Source organism: Rhinatrema bivittatum, chromosome 5 (genome assembly GCF_901001135.1).
Source record: "Rhinatrema bivittatum chromosome 5, aRhiBiv1.1, whole genome shotgun sequence".
NCBI lineage: Eukaryota > Metazoa > Chordata > Amphibia > Gymnophiona > Rhinatrematidae > Rhinatrema > Rhinatrema bivittatum.
Genome location: NC_042619.1, coordinates 66,885,522 through 66,903,850, shown reverse-complemented (window position 1 = coordinate 66,903,850; position 18,329 = coordinate 66,885,522). Strand labels below are relative to the sequence as shown.

The following is an 18,329-nucleotide window of genomic DNA, read 5'->3' as shown; positions in this document are numbered from 1 at the left end:
TTCCACAACTGTGGAAAGTTGTGATGAACAATAATTAGACCCCCAACATGGTGAATTCAAGTCTGAGGCTCTGAAAGTTCAAGGATATGATTATAATGTCCACTGAACTACCCCACTTTAATGAAGTCGGCATATTTGCTACTGTAAATGTTATCACTGAATAGCTCTCATACAATTTCATTGTTTTTAAAGGATATTTATTTATTTATATGCCGCCTAGGCCTTAAGGAGTGAACAGACAGACATAGTTAAAAGGACATAATTAGAAAATCACCAACAACAAAAGGAAAGGAAAAAAAAAAACAATGCCACTATCTTGCCAAAAAAAACCTCATTCAAAACTTATAAAATGCCTGACAGAACAAAAAGAGCTTTAAAGTTCTTAAAAGTTATGGGACAGTCCATCACTCACAGTTGATATGGTAAAGAATTCCAAAAGATGGGGGAAGCTACTGAGAATGCATATTCTCTAATCTAAGCCAAGTGAGCTTGGCATGACGATGTAACGTGAAGGAGGCCCCATTACAGAAAATATAAAAGTATTTTGTGACATATTCCATAATGAAAGGAAAAAGCAAAATTGCTTACCCGTAACAGGTGTTCTCCATGGACAGGAGGACAAACCAGTCACACAACTGGATGATGCCATTGTACAATGCTGATATAGAACATGTTCTCTCAGAGTTCGGAAGACCTAGGAGTCATGAGTATGAATGGGTGTTCTCACACAGTTGCCACTGCATGAGTCACCTTAGTCCTTTCACTAGCTAAACTTTACGAAGGAAGGAGGTTGGAACTGTGTGCCTGGTTTATCCTACTGTCCATGAAGAACAGGTAAGCAACTTTACTTTCTCCATAGACTTGAAGAATGAATCCAGCCACAGAAGGGGGAACTCCCAAGCTGAGGGCTGCAATGAAATTCTTGAATTTTTTCTGATTATAGAGGAATTGCAACCTGGTAAAAAGAGGAAGAAGGGGGAGCTCAAGCTTTTACTTAAGTAAATAAATTTGATAACACTACTTGGCTAAAACTTGCAACATTATTCTTTGAGATAGTGGCATTTGATAACTGCATTGATAGAAGACCAAGTGGTTACTTTGCAGACATCTTTAATTGAGGTAGAACAGATTGACATTGACGTCCTCACTTGACAGGCTTTAACTTTGGTAAGGAGATATTTTTCAGGATTGGCATAGCAAGAGGAACTGTAGTCCGAGAACCATATGGATAAGGTTTGATTTTTTGCAGGTGAGCCTTGCATAAAGCAAAATTGCTTACCTTGTAATAGGTGTTATCCCAGGACAGCAGGATGTAGTCCTCACATATGGGTGACATCGGTAATGGAGCCCTATGTACGGAAAAACTTCTCTAAAAGTTTCCATGAAACTTTTGAATGGCACCGGAGTGCCTACTGAGCATGCCCAGCATGCCATGATATTCCCTGCCACAGGGGTCTCCCTTCAGTCTTGTTTTGTAGCAATAAGCGTTAGCAAAAATAAAATAATAATAAAACGTATCAGGCCCAACTCCGCGGGGTGGCGGGTGGGTTTCGTGAGGATTACATCCTGCTGTCCTGGGATAACACCTATTACAAGGTAAGCAATTTTGCTTTATCCCAGGACAAGCAGGATGCTAGTCCTCACATATGGGTGATTAGCAAGCTAGAGGCTGAGTCATTTTGTAGTGAAGCAACAGTGAAGTATTGTTGATGAAATGAATCAGCCGAAGATCACAGCAGGTTGGATGTAGAAGGAGTTGGGATTATACTGAAAACAAGTTCTTTAAGACGGATTGTCCATAGGCTGAATCTTGTCTTCCTTCTTTGTCTAAACAGTAGTGAGCTGCAAAGGTGTGAAGAGAACTCCATGTTGCTGCTTTGCAAATGTCAAGAAGAGGTACAGAGCGAAGGTGTGCTACTGAAGTTGACATGGCTCTGACTGAGTGTGCTTTTACTCGCCCTGGAAGAGTAAGGCCTGCTTTTTCATAAAAAAATTGTATGCAATCTGCTAGCCAGTTTGACAGAGTATGTTTGCCCACTGCTTTACCTGGTTTGTTTGGATCATATGAAACAAACAGCTGACTGGATTTCCTTTGGGCTGTTGTGCGGTTTAAATAGAAGGATAATGCACGTTTACAGTCCAAAGTGTGTAAGGCTCTCTCACCCTGATGGGAATGAGGCCTAGGAAAAAATGTTGGTAAAACTATTGATTGGTTCAAGTGAAATTCCGTGACCACCTTAGGAAGGAATTTTGGATGTGTACGGAGGACTACTCTGTCATGCAGGAACTTTGTAAAAGGTTCGTATGTGACTAGTGCTTGTAGTTCGCTGACCCTTCTAGCTGATGTAATGGCTATAAGGAAAACCGTTTTCCAAGTGAGAAATTTAAGGTCACAGGTATGTATGGGTTCAAATGGGGAACGCATAAGCCTGGTTAAGACTACGTTCAGGTCCCATTGTATGCTTGGGGAATGAACTGGAGGTTTAATGTGAGTTAGGCCTCTCATGAATTTACTGACGAGAGGCTGTGTTGAAATAGATACATCTCCCAGCTTGTTGTGATAAGCTGAGATTGCACTTAAGTGTACCCTTACAGATGATGTCTTAAGACCAGAGTCTGAGAGATGGTAAAGGTAATCTAGTAGTGAGGTTGTGGGGCAAGTGAAAGGATCTAAATCTTTCTGAGTGCACCACAAAGTAAACCGTTTCCATTTGTAGGAATAATTCTTTCTAGTGGAAGGTTTACGTGCAGCTATAAGTACTTGAGATATAGAGGATGGAAGGTTGAGTGGTTGTAAGATCAAGCTTTCAACATCCATGCTGTCAGGGACAGGGATTGAAGGTTGGGATGGCGCAACTGACCCTGTTCCTGAGTTATGAGATTGGGAGCTACTCCCAGGCGAATTGGATCCCTGACTGAGAGATCTAGCAGTGTGGGGAACCATACTTGTCGAGGCCAATATGGGGCTATGAGTATCATGGTCCCCTTGTCCTGTTGTAGCTTCACTAGTGTTTTGGTTATGAGTGGTATCGGTGGATACAAGTATAACAGGCCTGAATTCCAATGGCGAGCAAAGGTGTCCTTTGGTAGGCTGTTCTGCTGCCAGAGGAGAGAGCAGTAATTGTTCACTTTGTAGTTGAGCTGGGATGCAAAGAGATCTATCGTCGGTTGACCCCAGCGTTGGAAGATCTTGGATGCTATTGCTGTATCCAAGGACCATTCGTGAGGTTGGAACTGACGACTGAGGCGATCTGCTACTATGTTGTGGATGCCTGCTAGATAAGTGGCCCGTAGAAGAATTGAGTGTGCCAGGCCCCAGTCCCAAATTTGTGCTGCTTCTTGACAAAGGAGATAAGAGCCTGTTCCCCCTTGTTTGTTGATGTACCACATGGCTACTGTGTTGTCCGTTTGGATCAGAACAGTCTTGTGTGAAAGGCAGTCCTTGAATGCATGTAGCGCATAGCGTATAGCTCGAAGCTCCAGGAAGTTTATCTGAAAAGAGGCTTCGAGTTTTGTCCACTTGCCCTGTGTCTTTAGTTGACCGATGTGTGCTCCCCACCCTAAGGTGGATGCATCTGTAGTTAAAGTTACTTGTGGAATTGGTTGCTGGAAAGGTAGGCCTTTGAGCAAGTTGTTCATTGTTGTCCACCAGATGAGTGCAGCTCTGAGTTCTGGTGTGATATGAATGGGCGTGGACATTGGTTGAGTGGCTTGTATCCATTGTGCTTTGAGTGTCCATTGCAGTAGTCTCATGGTCAATCTGGCCATGGGAGTTACGTGAACTGTGGAAGCCATGTGCCCTAGAAGAATTAGGCACTGGTGAGCTGTTACTTGGATTTGGTTGCGAAAGTTGTGAGTCAAAAGGACAAGTGTTTGAGCTCGATCTCTTGGAAGAAAAGCTTTTGCTATTGTCGTGTTTAGGTCTGCACCTATGAACTGTATAAGATGATTTGGTGACAGATGGGATTTCTGATAGTTGATGAGAAATCCCAAGGAGTGAAGCACATGGATAGTGAGCTTGAGAGAAGTGAGAGCTCCTTCTTTTGATTGACTCTTGATGAGCCAATCGTCCAGGTAAGGGAACACGTGCACTCTTTGTTTGTGGAGGTGTGCCACCGCTGCCGCCATGCACTTTGTAAATACTCGTGGTGCTGATGCAAGACCGAATGGCAGCACTCTGTATTGAAAGTGCTGATCCAGTATCTGAAATCGCAGGTATTGGCGATGAGGAGGAAAGATGGGGATGTGAGCGTAGGCATCTTGAAGATCCAGAGAGCAGAGCCAATCTCCCCGTTGAAGAAGAAGTAGAATGGTGCCTAGGGACACCATCCTGAATTTTTCTTTTTTGAGAAATTTGTTGAGATTTCTGAGGTCTAGAATGGGACGAAGGCCTCCTGTTTTCTTTGGAATGAGGAAATATCTGGAGTAGAATCCTCTGCCCTTTTGAGGTCCAGGAACTGGTTCTATGGCCCTGGCTCTCAGAAGGGTGGATAATTCTGTTTGAAGAATTGTGGAATGACGATTTTCTGTCCAAGATGGAAGTGGTGGGTTTTCTTTTGGGACAGTAAGAAAATCCAGTTTGTAACCATGGGTTGTGATGGATAACACCCACTGGTCGGTGGTGATGGAGGTCCAAATGCTGTGGAAGTATTTTATGCGCCCCCCTACTGGCATATTTGGGAATGGGTTGATCTGGCTGCTGCTCTCTGGGGCTTTTCAAAAACCAGATGTAGTGGCAGTTTGTGGTGATGGTTGAGCCCTTGCAGGCCTTTGTCTAGGCTGCTGGCGTTGAGATGGCCGGCCAGTTCTGGGCCTACTTGCTGGGGGGTAATATCGACGTGGACGGTAATAAGGCCGTCGAGTGTCCCGCCTTGGAAGCTTCCTTGCAGAAGGCTGAGTATCTTGTGGTAGAGAAGATAACTGCTTTAATGTTTCAGTGTGGTCCTTCAGGGTTGCCACAGCTTCTTTTATCTTCTCTCCAAAAAGGTTATCCCGGAAGCAAGGCAGATCCGCTAAATGTTCTTGCACCTCTGGGCGTAGATCAGAGGCCTTGAGCCATGCCCACCTCCTTGCAGCTATACCAGATGCTGATAGTCTTGCTGCAGTCTCGAAGCAGTCATAGGTGGCTCGGACCTCATGTTTACCTGATTCGAGGCCTTTATGAATGATTTCCTGCAATGGTTCCTGATATTGTTCAGGAAGAGAGAGAGATATTTCTTGAACCTGCTTCCAAAGGTTCCTTTGGTACTGGTTCATATATAATTGATAAGATGATATCTTAGACACCAGCATAGAACCTTGAAACATTTTTCGTCCCAGGTTGTCCAGAAACCTACTCTCTTTCCCAGGTGGTACAGAGGAGTGGGATTTTTGCCTTTTCGCCTTCTTTTGGGCGGATTCGATGACCACTGACTGGTGAGGCAACTGTGTTTTCTGAAACCCTGGGATAGGTTGCACCAAGTAAGTTGCCTCTGCTCTCTTGTTTACTGCTGACACTGATCCTGGATGCTCCCAAATCCTGTATTGCAGTTCCTGGAAAACTTCATGGACAGGGACTGCCAGCATTTCCTTGGGAGGGTCCACAAACTGCAGGACCTCTAAGGTCTTTTGACGTGTATCCACCTCTGTTTGAATGGGAACGGGGATGGTTTCAGCCATCTCTTTAACGAAATTTGTGAAGGAGAGGTCCTCAGGAGGCGACTTCCTGTGGTCATCAGGTGGAGAAGGTTCTGAAAATATTTCTTCATCCGAAGAATATTCAGAACTGGTGTCCACAGGCATCTCACGTGGTGTGTGGTGAGTGACTGGCTCCTTAGGTGTTGGTGGGAAGACAGGAGAACGAGGCCTTGGGGGTCTTGGTACTCCAGATGGGCCTGGAATAGGTTCCTCTGGTAATTTATTAGAGAGGATGTCCAGGAGTGTGTCCAGTTTAGTAATCACTGGATGTAGCATGGAGACATCTTCTTTGGGCACCGGTGCTGGCATCGATGGTACCGGTGTGGGCACCGGTGAAGGTATCGGTGGAGGTACCTGTGGCACCGGTGAAGGTACCGTAACAGGCATCGGGATCGGTTCCCGGGACCTCGTCGGTGTTAGCGGCATCGATGGAGTTGGATCCCTCGGTGATGGAATCGGCATCGATGGAGGTGTCGATGGCTGAGGCGGAATGGCATCGCGCAGAGCCTGTTGCACCACTTGACATATGAACGTGTCAAGTTCCACTCTCATAGCTGGTGATATCAGAGCAGCTATGGAGGGAGGCGGTGTTGGCGATGCCAATACCTCCTCAGAGCCCTGAGGAGGTATGGAGCCCGGCACCGATATCGGTGGGGCTCGCCCTGGATCACTAGGCCTCAGAACCTCAGTACCCGTCCGGGGTTTCTTTGCAGGTGAGGCCGTACCTGCCGATGGATCCTCGGTCATCGGTGCCTGGCGTCTTCGATGCCGGTGGCGATGTTTCTCTTTTTGCTTCTCGCTACCCGAAGTCGATGCCTTCGATGATACGGAAGGGGATGGCGTTGAGGCATCTCCCGCTTCCGGACGTTTCTGCCTCAGCATTAGTTGACGAACTGAACCGGATGGTGATGATTGTGCTGACGTCGAAGGCCTTGGAAGCAACTGAATATTGAATAACTGCTCCATCTTCTCGGCTCGAAGACGACGACCTTTGGTAGTCATTTCCGCACAAGATTTACATGTTTGGATATTGTGATCTTTGCCTAAACAAAGAACACATTCAAAGTGAGGGTCGGTTATCGACATTGTCCTCACACAATTTGGGCATTTTTTAAAGCCGGAGGCCATGGTGCCGGACAGCCGTCGACGGCGATAACCCAAAAAATATCGGTCCCGGCCGGGAACCGAAAACGGAAAAAGTTACCGCTGATAATACTGTGGGAAACCCCTGCGGTGGAAGTAATTTTTTTCCGAAAAATATCAAATTTTTAGATAGGTGAAAATCACCTCAGGACTCCAATTTAGCCCGCGATGCTAACGGCTTCGCGGAAAAAAGAAGACTGAAGGGAGACCCCTGTGGCAGGGAATATCATGGCATGCTGGGCATGCTCAGTAGGCACTCCGGTGCCATTCAAATGCTTCATGGAAACTTTTAGAGAAGTTTTTCCGTACATAGGGCTCCATTACCGATGTCACCCATATGTGAGGACAAGCATCCTGCTTGTCCTGGGATAACTGGATCATATGAGAGGAACAGTTGAGATTTTCTGAAAGACCTGAACCTAAGTAAAACAACAAAGCTCTTCTACAATCTAAAGTATGAAGTCTGCTCAACTTTGTTGGAATGTGGTTTCAGAAAGAAACACTGGCAGCACAAAAGATTGATTTAAATGGAATTAAGAAACAATCTTAGTTTGAGTTCTCAATATTACTTTATTTTTAAAAATCTGTGTGTTGGGAACATCGATTACTAAAGCTTAAAGCTCACTCACTGTTAGAATCTGTGGGAGGGAGCGCTCCCGATTTTGGGGAGATGCGTGCCCTTGGACCACGACGCGACTGCAGAGAGGAGCTCCATGGAAGCACCACGGCAGGCAAGACGTGTCCAAGCATGGGAGGAGCAGGCTGGCCACCGCCCTAACCTCTGACAAATCTGCACGCATCGGTAAGAGACCCAGCAACACAATGCTGGTATCTGGGGTAGCACTCCGGCCACTCGATAGCCTTTTCGGACCTGCCACTGGGAAGTGGCAGATGCGGAAGGACGGACAGAGGTCGAGGACCAAGAAGAAAATATTAAAAAATCACTAAAAAAGAAATGTAAAGAAAAGAACAAAAAAATCACAAAAATGTGAAAAATATGGTGACAGCCAAAACAAGAGTAAAAAAAATGTTCTTTCATTTTAGCAGAAAAAAAAGGATTGAGGAGACTTGCACAGTGACAGATGTGAGTGAATACCAAACAAGTTCAGAAATATTTCTGGTCTTGCTGAGCTTTCAGAGAGCAAGTTCCATGTTGACACCATACAATGACATCACATACTCATGCAGCTAGATTTGTCTTGCTTGTTCAGGGAGAAAATAATAAATCATGCATCTCTTCAAAGACAGTCTACTAAGCTGTCCTTTGGAATCACAAAGGGTACAGGAGATATTTTGTAAATGCCATATCTCAAACAAAAAAGTAAACTGTAATTTTAAATAATAAATTGAAAATTGAAACTTGCATATCACTTACGATACTAATACTGCCTGTTCATTTTCAAGAGGTTGAATTTTTTCAAGGACATGAGAATACTGGACGTTAGCCTTGACCCAAGCAGCAAGAGGAGCAGCTGCAGCACTTGCTCGCTTAGCAGTCTGAAAAAATAAAAAATAAAATTAAAAAATAAATACACAATTAGCTTTAGAATGTTACGTGTCCTGACAGAATGCATGGTTGTTTCATTGGCACATTCACTATTAGGAAGCCAGACCAATTTTTTTTTTATGTAGTTTATTAATCCTCTCATAATGGCTAATGTCCAACTGATTTTGGATACCTAAGAGAATCGAGTGACAGAGCTAACCCCTCCATATTGTACTGTTATGGTAAGTTTTGGAAGGAGACTAATTAATTGATAGGAAAGAGACAGGAAGATAGGCAATCCCTGAGGTGTCTCATATATGTACCAAAAGCCCCTAAAATCCTGGTCATATTTTAAGGCCTCTATTTCTTTCCAGCTGAAGACTATATTTTGGGGGGACTTTGCATGTTAAGAGATAATTTTGCAATGATTTCTGTTTTTTTATTTGTTTGGTGAAAGAGGACACTGCAAATATACAGCCGAGTTGTAACCAGGCAAATAGCCATGGCTGAAGTCATAGATGAATTGCCAGATATCGATCGGCTGATGATGTTGCAAAAACTGGTTCAAACAAGAGACATCATCATAAGGGACCAATCAGAAATGGCCTCATATTGAAACACCTTGATACACCCCCATGGTATGGAAGAAGAAATCAGAAAATGTATGAAGCAATGAACTATTCTGGTCTCTTTTGAAAGAAATAACCTGGAACAAATTGAGCGCCCTGACATTTAAGGGGGCATAGGTTTTCGTTCAGGCCCAACCAATAAATCAAGAGACCCATAGTCTTTGCTGTTCATTGCATGGAAAGCAACATAAAAGCATTAGGGCTGAAGCCACTCTTTTGGCAGCAGTCAGCCCCATCACTCGAGACCAGAGGAGCAGACTATGCAGAGGAGAGGTGGAGACCACAGCATTAGAAAGGCATTTGGGGGGACTTATATCACTGGCCATGGTAGAAGACACCTCATTTTGTTAGTGGGTAATGGGAAGAACCTAGGCAGTTAGGTACTAGCTTGGCATATATTAAATGCAATGGGAAGCTAAACCTGAAAAAGCAGAGTTGCTTACCTGTAACAGGTGTTCTCTGAGGAAAACAGGCTATCAGTCCTTGCACATGAGTGACATCATCAGATGGAGCCTGGCCCAGAACTTTAATCTCAAAGATTCTAGAACTTTCAAACATGTTCTACTGAGTATTTGCATCTGTAGTTATCACCCTGCCCCCTAGGCAGAGTACCTCAGTCCATGATATAGTTAATACATGGAGAAATCAACTCCCAGGGGAGATGGATGAGTTTAGTGAGGACTGACATCCTGCTGTCCTCGAAGAACACCTGTTACAGGAATGTAACTCTACATTCTCCAAGGACAAGCAGGATGGCAGTCATATGAGTGATTCTCAAACTATAGACTGCCCGAGCAGGAAAAGCAGGAAATCGCACAGTGCTGAAAGCACCACCTCTCTCCCATTTTCCTGTGAGGCAACCGACCCAAAAAAAGGTCTATGTGGGAAAACAGTTAGTCTGTTCTACAGTTTTCTTTTTATAGAACCTGAAACACAAAACATCAATGCATATCAGAAGTGCCTAAGGCAGGGGAGTGATGCGAATGCTAGCAAGAAACATACTTCATGGAAAATATTACAAACATGGTTTCGGATCAGCAACCCCTGCCAACGAAAATAGGTCTAGAACTGCTTGGATACAGCAAAAGGCTTAGAGAAGCAAGAAAGAGAACTCTTGGCCAGAGAGTCCTCCATAAAGAAACCGCAGTCCACCGGCATCTGTAGGAGAGAATGCATTTCTACATTTGTAGAAGTATGCCCCATGTTTGGCTGACAGGCAGAGTGCGCACAAAAAACCCAAGCAACACTTAAAAGAAGAATCAGCACAATGGTAGGGTCTGTGGCAGACCCTACCTACCAAAGTACAAGACAAAGCTGACCACGCAGGTCACATCAAGTGTGTCAGGGGATGAAAGACAATCCCTGAAATGGGATCACTAGCCCAAACTTCTGAGCAGTGAAGCTAGGCTTGAAGCTCACCCATACTACACCCTGTCAAGGTTAGGCCTATCCATTCTGCTTACAGGATAGCTCAGGTGAGCAGGAAGGCACTCTGGACAACCCAGTGAAGTATGAAAAGCTAAAGACAGTACTGGCCAGAACCTGGTGAAAACAAGGAAAACGGTAGTGCATCACTCCCTGCAAGTATACACTAAGATATACCACAAATACCCTAGCTTTTCTTTCCGTCACCCCAACATTCCGACTGGAAGTTGGAATTAGCGAAGAATACAATGAGGCAGACCGCTGGGCTGCAGGGGTAGGAAAAAGCCACTAGGCTGTATATCTCAACCCAAACTGAATAACTCAATACTGATTCCAATAGGGACTTGCCCCTCTGGGGGACACCTTTCAGCTTGATAAGAACAGCTGAAACTGAAAATGAACCCCCAGGGAAGAAATCCAGAAACACTCCACCAAGTCACAGAACAGGATTTCTTCATCGACCTGGAAACCCTAAGGTACCAGGACAGGGTCAGTCTTATCTCGGAACAGACTGCCCACCAACCTGGACTAAGTATCAATACCTCAGCCATGATTACGTATACTTCCCCCAAGGAAGCACGCAGTCCAGCAAATGGAACAATTGTTGCATGAACCAGAGAAAGGGTTATCCCAAAATGGGGAAGTATAACTTGCAAATCTCCATAACAAAAGAGCAGCACCACTTTTACAGGGTCCCTTGTCCTCCAACATCCTCAGGGTTGGATATGGTGAGAGGTTGAAAGGCATACCTGCCAATTAAATGGACTAGAACCCTCCTCACTTAGGTATTGTCTCACAGGCAAGAATGACTGGAAAGCAGAGTTGCTTACCTGTAACAGGTGTTCTCCCAGGACAGCAGGATGTATCCCTCACATGTAGGTGACGTCACTGGACGGAGCTCTATCACGGAAATCTTTTCTGTCAAAGTTTCTAGAACTTTTGACTGCCACACTGAGCATGCCCAGCATGCCATGATCCCTCGAGCCACAGGGGTCTCCCTTCAGTCTCATTTATAGCAAAAGGTACGAGCGAAAAAATAAAATAATAAAACGTTTCGGACCCAACTCCACAGGGTGGCGGGTGGGTTTCGTGAGGACTACATCCTGCTGTCCTTGGAGAACACCTGTTACAGGTAAGCAACTCTGCTTACTCCCAGGACAAGCAGGATGGTAGTCCCCTCATGTGGGTGATTAGCAAGCTACAGGCTGACTCATATTTAACTTGGACCAACAGCGTAGGTGGACAGCAGCCACTGCCAGGCACTTTGTAAATACATGGGGAGACGAGGCAAGCCCGAATGGCAGGACCTGATACTGAAAGTGTTGATGTCCCACTAGGAAGCGCAGGTATTTGCGGTGATGTGGTAATATGGGAATGTGAGCGTAAGCATCTTGAAGATCCAGAGAACAGAGCCAATCTCCTTTTTGCAGAAGTGGAAGCATGGTGCCCAAGGACACTATTCTGAATTTTTCTTTTCGTAGAAATTTATTGAGATTGCGGAGGTCTAAGATGGGGCGGAGGCCACCTGACTTCTTTGGAATGAGAAAATAGCGGGAATAGAACCCTCTGCCCTGCTGTGCCCAGGGAACAGGTTCCACGGCCCTGGCGCCCAGGATGGTGGACAGTTCTGACTCTAGAAGAGTTGTGTGATCTTTTTGCATCCACAGAGGATTGGGCAGTAAATCCAGGGGTAATGTGAGGAAGTTTAGACAGTATCCCTGGATTATGATGGATATAACCCAATGGTCTGTGGTAATGTTGAGCCAATTAGTTTTGAAATGATAAATTCGACCTCTTACTGGTAAATCTGGTTCTGGATTTATGGAGCGGCTGCTGTTCTCTAGAAAGGTTTCAAAATCCAGATGCTTGGCCTGTTTGTGGGGGTGCCTGAGACCTGGATGTTTTGGGCTGTCGAGGATGTGCTCTCTGAGACTGCCTAGCTGTCCGCACGTGAGATGTAGGTGGGTAATATCTGCATGGGCATTAACATTTTTTTTGGGTCCCTTCTGGTGGATCTTCTCGCAGAAGAAGGGGCCTCAGTAGTCACTGTTGATAAGTTTATTTATTTATTTATTTATTTATTTGTGTTTTTCTATACCGGCATTCACGGAAGTTCGTATCATGTCGGTTTACATAAAACAAGGGGTGAGCAATACATTATAACGTACATAGCTAAAACGTAAGAGTATACATTACAAAAGTATAACAAGTGCATAGAAGAAAAAGTTACAATAAAACAGGGGTTATTCTAACTGGGATTAGAGTTAGAGGAGAGATAAGAAAATTACTTCTTACCTGCTAATTTTCGTTCCTGTAGTACTAGGATCAGTCCAGACGGTGGGTTATGTCCCCCGTCCAGCAGATGGAGTCAGAGTAAAGTTTTGAGGGTGCTGGTATATAAGCTGGTGCACCCTCCTAGATCCTCAGTATCGAGAATATCAAAGCCAAGCCAGAGAACTGGACAGAGCAAGAATGATGGATCAAGCATAAATGCAAACAAAAGCTTAGACAGCTAACCAAATTTATGCAACGTGCAATGAGAACTGTCAAACAGAACAACACACAAATAACAACTACCCCCGAAGGGGAAGAGCAGAGAACAAAAGGACAGGAGATAATAGTCGAGCAGGTTCACACCGGGTGGGCGTCTGGACTGATCCTAGTACTACAGGAACGAAAATTAGCAGGTAAGAAGTAATTTTCTTTTCCCTGTACGTACAGGATCAGTCCAGACGGTAGGATGTACCAAAGCTTCCCTAAACCGGGTGGGTCCCTGAGAACCCTGCTCGAAGTACCCTGTCCCCAAATGAACCAGCCTCCTCTACTGGTACATGAAGTCTGTAGTGTCTGGAAAAAGTGTGGAGAGACTTCCAAGTCGCCGCCCGGCAGATTTCTTGTATGGAGACGAGTTGAGACTCTGCATGGGAAGTGGCCTGGGCCCGCAACGAGTGCGCCTTGATGCCCGCCGGAGGATCCTTCCCGGAACCAATATAAGCAGCAGCCACCGCCTCCTTGAGCCAGCGCGCGATGGTAGTCTTTGACGCCTGTTGGCCCTTTCTAGCACCGGACCAAAGGACAAAGAGATGATCGGATATCCGAAATTCATTCGTCACCTCCAAATAGCGAAGAATCGCTCGTTTAACATCCAGGCACCGAAGCGCCGCAGGGGCGTCCACTGAGAAGGCTGGAAGTTCCACCACCTGGTTCAAGTGAAACGAGGAGACCACCTTAGGCAAGAACGAGGGCACCGTTCGCAGAGAAACCCCGGAGTCCGTGAACCGCAGGAAGGGCTCCCTGCACGACAGCGCCTGTAGCTCTGAGATATGCCTTGCTGAAGCTATAGCAACCAGGAAGATCGTCTTTAGGGTGACGTCCTTGATGGAAGCCTGACGTAAAGGCTCGAGGGGAGCCCCCCCAGGGCACGTAGTACCAAGTTGAGACTCCAGGAGGAGCAGAGAGGACGCACCGGCGGCCGCAAGTGCTTGACTCCCCTGAGGAACCGGGATATGTCCGGATGGGAGGACGGATCCGGCCTGCCTGAGGCGCGAGCCAAGGACGCGAGGGCTGACCTCTGCACTCAAAGCGAATTGTAGGAAAGACCCTTCTCCAGCCCGTCCTGCAAAAATGCCAGGATGTGATGTCGTGAAGCCGCGGTCGCGAGGGCACCCCGCGCCGAGCACCAAACCTCAAAGACCTTCCAAACCCGCACATAGGCGACCGATGTTGACGCCTTACGCGCCTTGAGGAGTGTGTCCACCACGGGAATAGCGTAGCCCTTGTTCAGGAGCCCCCTCCTCTCAAAAGCCACGCCGCAAGACAGAAGGGTTCCGCCTGCTCCAAAAATACTGGGCCCTGATGCAGAAGACGTGGAAGGTGCGCGAGTCGAAGTGGACCGTCCACCGACATGCCGAGCAGATCCGCGAACCATGGGCGCCGCGGCCATTCCGGAGCCACCAGGATGACCTGACCGCAGTGTCGCTCCACCCTCCGGATCACCTTTCCCACCAGTGGCCAGGGGGGAAAGACATAGAGTAGAATCTGAGTGGGCCAGGGGAGAGCCAGAGCATCGACGCCTTCCGCGCCGCGCTCCCGTCTGCGGCTGAAGAAGCGAGGAGCTTTTGCGTTGGCGGCGGACGCCATGAGATCCATCGCCGGCGTCCCCCACCGGCGGGAGATGAGCGACATCGCCCCGTCGGAGAGAGACCACTCCCCCGGATCCAAAACCTGACGACTCAGGAAGTCTGCTTGAATGTTGTCCACCCCGGCAATGTGGGACGCCGCCAATTGATCCAGGAAACGCTCCGCCCACGCCATCAGGCGCACGGCCTCCCACGCGACCAGGCGGCTCTTGGTGCCCCCTTGCCGGTTGATGTACGCCACCGTCGTCGCATTGTCGGAGAGAACTCGAACCGCTCGACCCCTGATCAGAGGCAGGAACTGCACGAGGGCCAGACGAACCGCCCTTGTCTCCAGGCGGTTGATTGACCAGGTTGACTGGTCCGTTGTCCACCGGCCCTGAGCCGAGCTCCTGAGACACACAGCTCCCCAACCGGACAGACTGGCATCGGTAGTGACCACTACCCAGTCCGGCGTTTCCAAGGAGCAGCCTTGAGCTAGGTTCCTGGGATCCAGCCACCACCTCAAGCTGGCCCTGGCGGCCGGCGGGAGCGGGAGAACCGCCTGGTAGTCCTGAGAGACTGGTTTCCACCTCGAGAGCAAGGACATTTGTAGAGGCCGCAGGTGTGCGAAGGCCCAGGGCACCAAGCTGATCGCGAACGCCATGGACCCTAGGACTTGGAGATAATCCCACGCCGTGTGTGTCGGAAGAGACGCAAACCGGATGATTTGATCCCGCAGAGATTGAGCCTTGTCCGGACGCAGGAAGACCTTGCCCAGAGCCGTGTCGAAACGCGCTCCCAGGAAATCCAACTGTTGGGCTGGCCGCAAGTTGCTTTTGCTGAAGTTCACCACCCAGCCAAGGGACTGTAGGAAGGACACCACCCTGTCGACCGCCGCCCGTCCCTGCGACAGAGACTTCGCACGAATGAGCCAGTCGTCCAAGTAAGGGTGAACCAAAATGCCCTCCTTCCGGAGAGCGGCCGCTACCACCACCATAATCTTGGTGAAGGTTCTGGGCGCGGTCGCCAGACCGAAGGACAGAGCCTGGAACTGAAAATGTTGTCCCAAGATCTTGAAGCGAAGGAATCTGTGATGGGCCGGGTGGATCGGGATATGCAGATACGCTTCCGTGAGGTCGAGGGAAGCCAAGAACTCCCCTTGATGCACCGCTGCAATCACAGAGCGGAGTGTTTCCATGCGAAACTTGGAGACCCGGAGCACCTTGTTGATTTCCTTGAGGTCCAGTATGGGATGAAAGGATCTGTCCTTTTTGGGAACCACGAAGTAAATTGAATAATGCCCCGAGCCCACCTCTCCTAAGGGGACGGGCGAAATGGCTCCTAGGGTCAACAGCCTGTCCAGCGTGTGTTGCACTCCCAGGCGCTTGAGACTTGACCCGCAGGGAGAGAAAATGAAGCGGTCCCTGGGCGCCCGCACAAAGTCCAACGCGTAACCGTCGCTTAGGATGTCCAGGACCCATTGGTCCGTGGTGATGTTGGTCCATTCCTCGCGAAACAAAGCAATGCGACCTCCAATCCGAGGCAGCGAGGAATGGACTGGCCTGGCATCATTGTGAAGGCTTGCCCGAGGCTCCCTGTGCCGAGGAGTCCCTGGCAGGTCTGCGACCCCGAAAGGGCCGCGTCCACGTTTGCGACCTGGTGGAAGGTGTCCTAGGTCCCTGCGGCCTGGAACCTCGGTAACGCCTCTGGGCGCGGTAGCGATTCCTGGGAGTTCCAGAGGACGATCGAAAACCACGCTGCCGGTCCTCAGGCAACCTGTGGACCAAATTTTCACCCAGGGTCTTTTATGATCTGATCGAGGTCTTCTCCAAAGAGATACCTGCCCTTGAAGGGCAGAGCTCCCAGACTCGCCTTGGAGAAGGCGTCCGCCGCCCAGTTTCTGAGCCACAGGAGGCGCCTGGCAGAAACAGCCGAGGCCATGGTCCTCGCCAGGACCCTCAGCAGATCGTGCAGGGTATCTGCCCCGTAAGCAATGACCGCCTCCAGACGGTCTGCCTGGGCTGCCTCCTCGGGCGGTAACTGTTGAGAGGTGAGGAGCTGTTGAACCCATCTAAGCCCGGCTCTCTGAGTCAGAGAACTGCAGATAGCCGCCCGGACCCCCAGCGCCGAGACTTCGAAGATCTTCTTGAGGGCGACCTCCAGCTTTCTATCCTGTATATCTCGCAGCGCGGTGCCCCCTGTGACCGGGATGGTAGTTCTCTTCGTGACGGCGGACACCGCTGAATCAACCTTGGGGACCCTAAGAAGGTCCAGGAAGTCCCCCCGGAAGAGGATAGAGCTTGTCCATCGCCCTGCCGACCCGAAGGGACGCCTCCGGGTTATCCCACTCTCTCACCAGAAGATGGAGAAAGGAATCGTGAATGGGAAAGGTCTTCGCTATGGGACGCAGGCCTGCCAAGACAGGGTCACCCTTAGAGGTAGCGGAGGCTACGGAAGGAGCCGGGGGTCCCGGTGGCTCAATGGGAGGGTCGAGATCCAGTTCCTTGAGAACGTGAGGGATGAGATCCGCCAATTCCTCCTTGCGAAAGATGCGAAGGACCCGTGGGTCATCGCATTCCAGGTGTGCTGTTACGCCCGAATCATCATCCACTTGTGCCAAAGGGTCGCCCCCCGGATCCGGCGAGGGCGACGGGCCACCTAGGAACAGCGGTATACTCAGGGCCCCCGTGGCGCCGCTCCCTACGGCCCCCGGTATCGATGTCGTAGCGCCCGAGGGTCTGGGGGCCTTGGCGGGGGGAGGAGAGAGAACTGCTCCCCCCTGAGGAGTCAGGCTCTGCAAATAAGCCTGGTGCATAAGTACCACGAAATCCGCCGAAAAACTGAGCGGCGCCGCCGAGGGCGGAGGCATGGGGTCCCTGGAGGGTCCGGCCGAGGAAGGTAGAGGCCCCGAATCCAAGATCGGGAGCGCGGAAGGCAGAAAATCATCAGACGGCTCCTCCGTGTCTGAGCCCACGCTGCCCTCTAACTCTAAGATGGCCGCCGCTCCCGCCAAAGACGGGGGCGGGGCTATCCCTCGAGGGCCGCGGCGCTCCGAGCGCGGCGGCGAAGTCGTCGGTGGGCCGGCGCCCGCTTCACCCCCGGGGGGGCATCGACCACACGGACCGTCCCTCGAGGCGCCGTGACTCGGACCGCCGCAGGACAGGCAACGAGCACGCTGCATCGCGCGAGGCCCGAAACAGACGCAGCAGCCCGAGCACGCAGCAGACGACGATCGCGGCGTGGGGAGAGCGGGCTCGCCGTGCCCTCAACCACCACCCAAACACCCTCAACCCCGGGGGCGGCAGGGGAATGGGACCTCCTTGCCGCCTGCGGCCCCAGGGAATGAACGTCGCAGGGCCGCGGGGGAGGCGCGTCGCCGCGAGAGAAAGGAGGGGAGAGGCTGGCCCCACCAGCATCCACCTCAGGCTGCGCCGAACCTGTGCTGAAAGAAAGGAACACAAGCCCCAAACAACCCGCTTCCCCCAGCTTACCCCTCAAGAATACAAGGAGCGCGAGAGACAAACAGAGCAGGTAAGACAGTCCTGATGGCAGGATCAGCAGAGGGGCCAAGGGAACCTGCTTCCCTCTGACAGGAACAAAGTTTCCTTCTTCCTTTTTTTTTTTTTTTTTCAAACTTGATCCATCATACGAAAGATAGAAAAAATCAGTAAATGTATAGCGGAAAACCACTAAATAGGGGAAACCATGAGATCCCCTCCTCACATCTGCTGGAGTCAGAGAGATACTGAGGATCTAGGAGGGTGCACCAGCTTATATACCAGCACCCTCAAAACTTTACTCTGACTCCATCTGCTGGACGGGGGACATAACCCACCGTCTGGACTGATCCTG

At 49.3% G+C, this 18,329-nt stretch overlaps 1 protein-coding gene across 1 annotated transcript in view; it reads right to left on the bottom strand.

Moving 5' to 3' along the window:
* Window positions 1-18,329, bottom strand: part of DYNC2H1 (dynein cytoplasmic 2 heavy chain 1) — a 1,848,033-nt gene that overhangs the window by 799,774 nt on the left and 1,029,930 nt on the right. Inside the window, exon 59 of the mRNA XM_029602426.1 lies at window positions 8,195-8,316. Within this exon, the coding sequence (XP_029458286.1) occupies window positions 8,195-8,316 (122 nt within the window). The remainder of the gene's footprint in view (window positions 1-8,194; window positions 8,317-18,329) is intronic.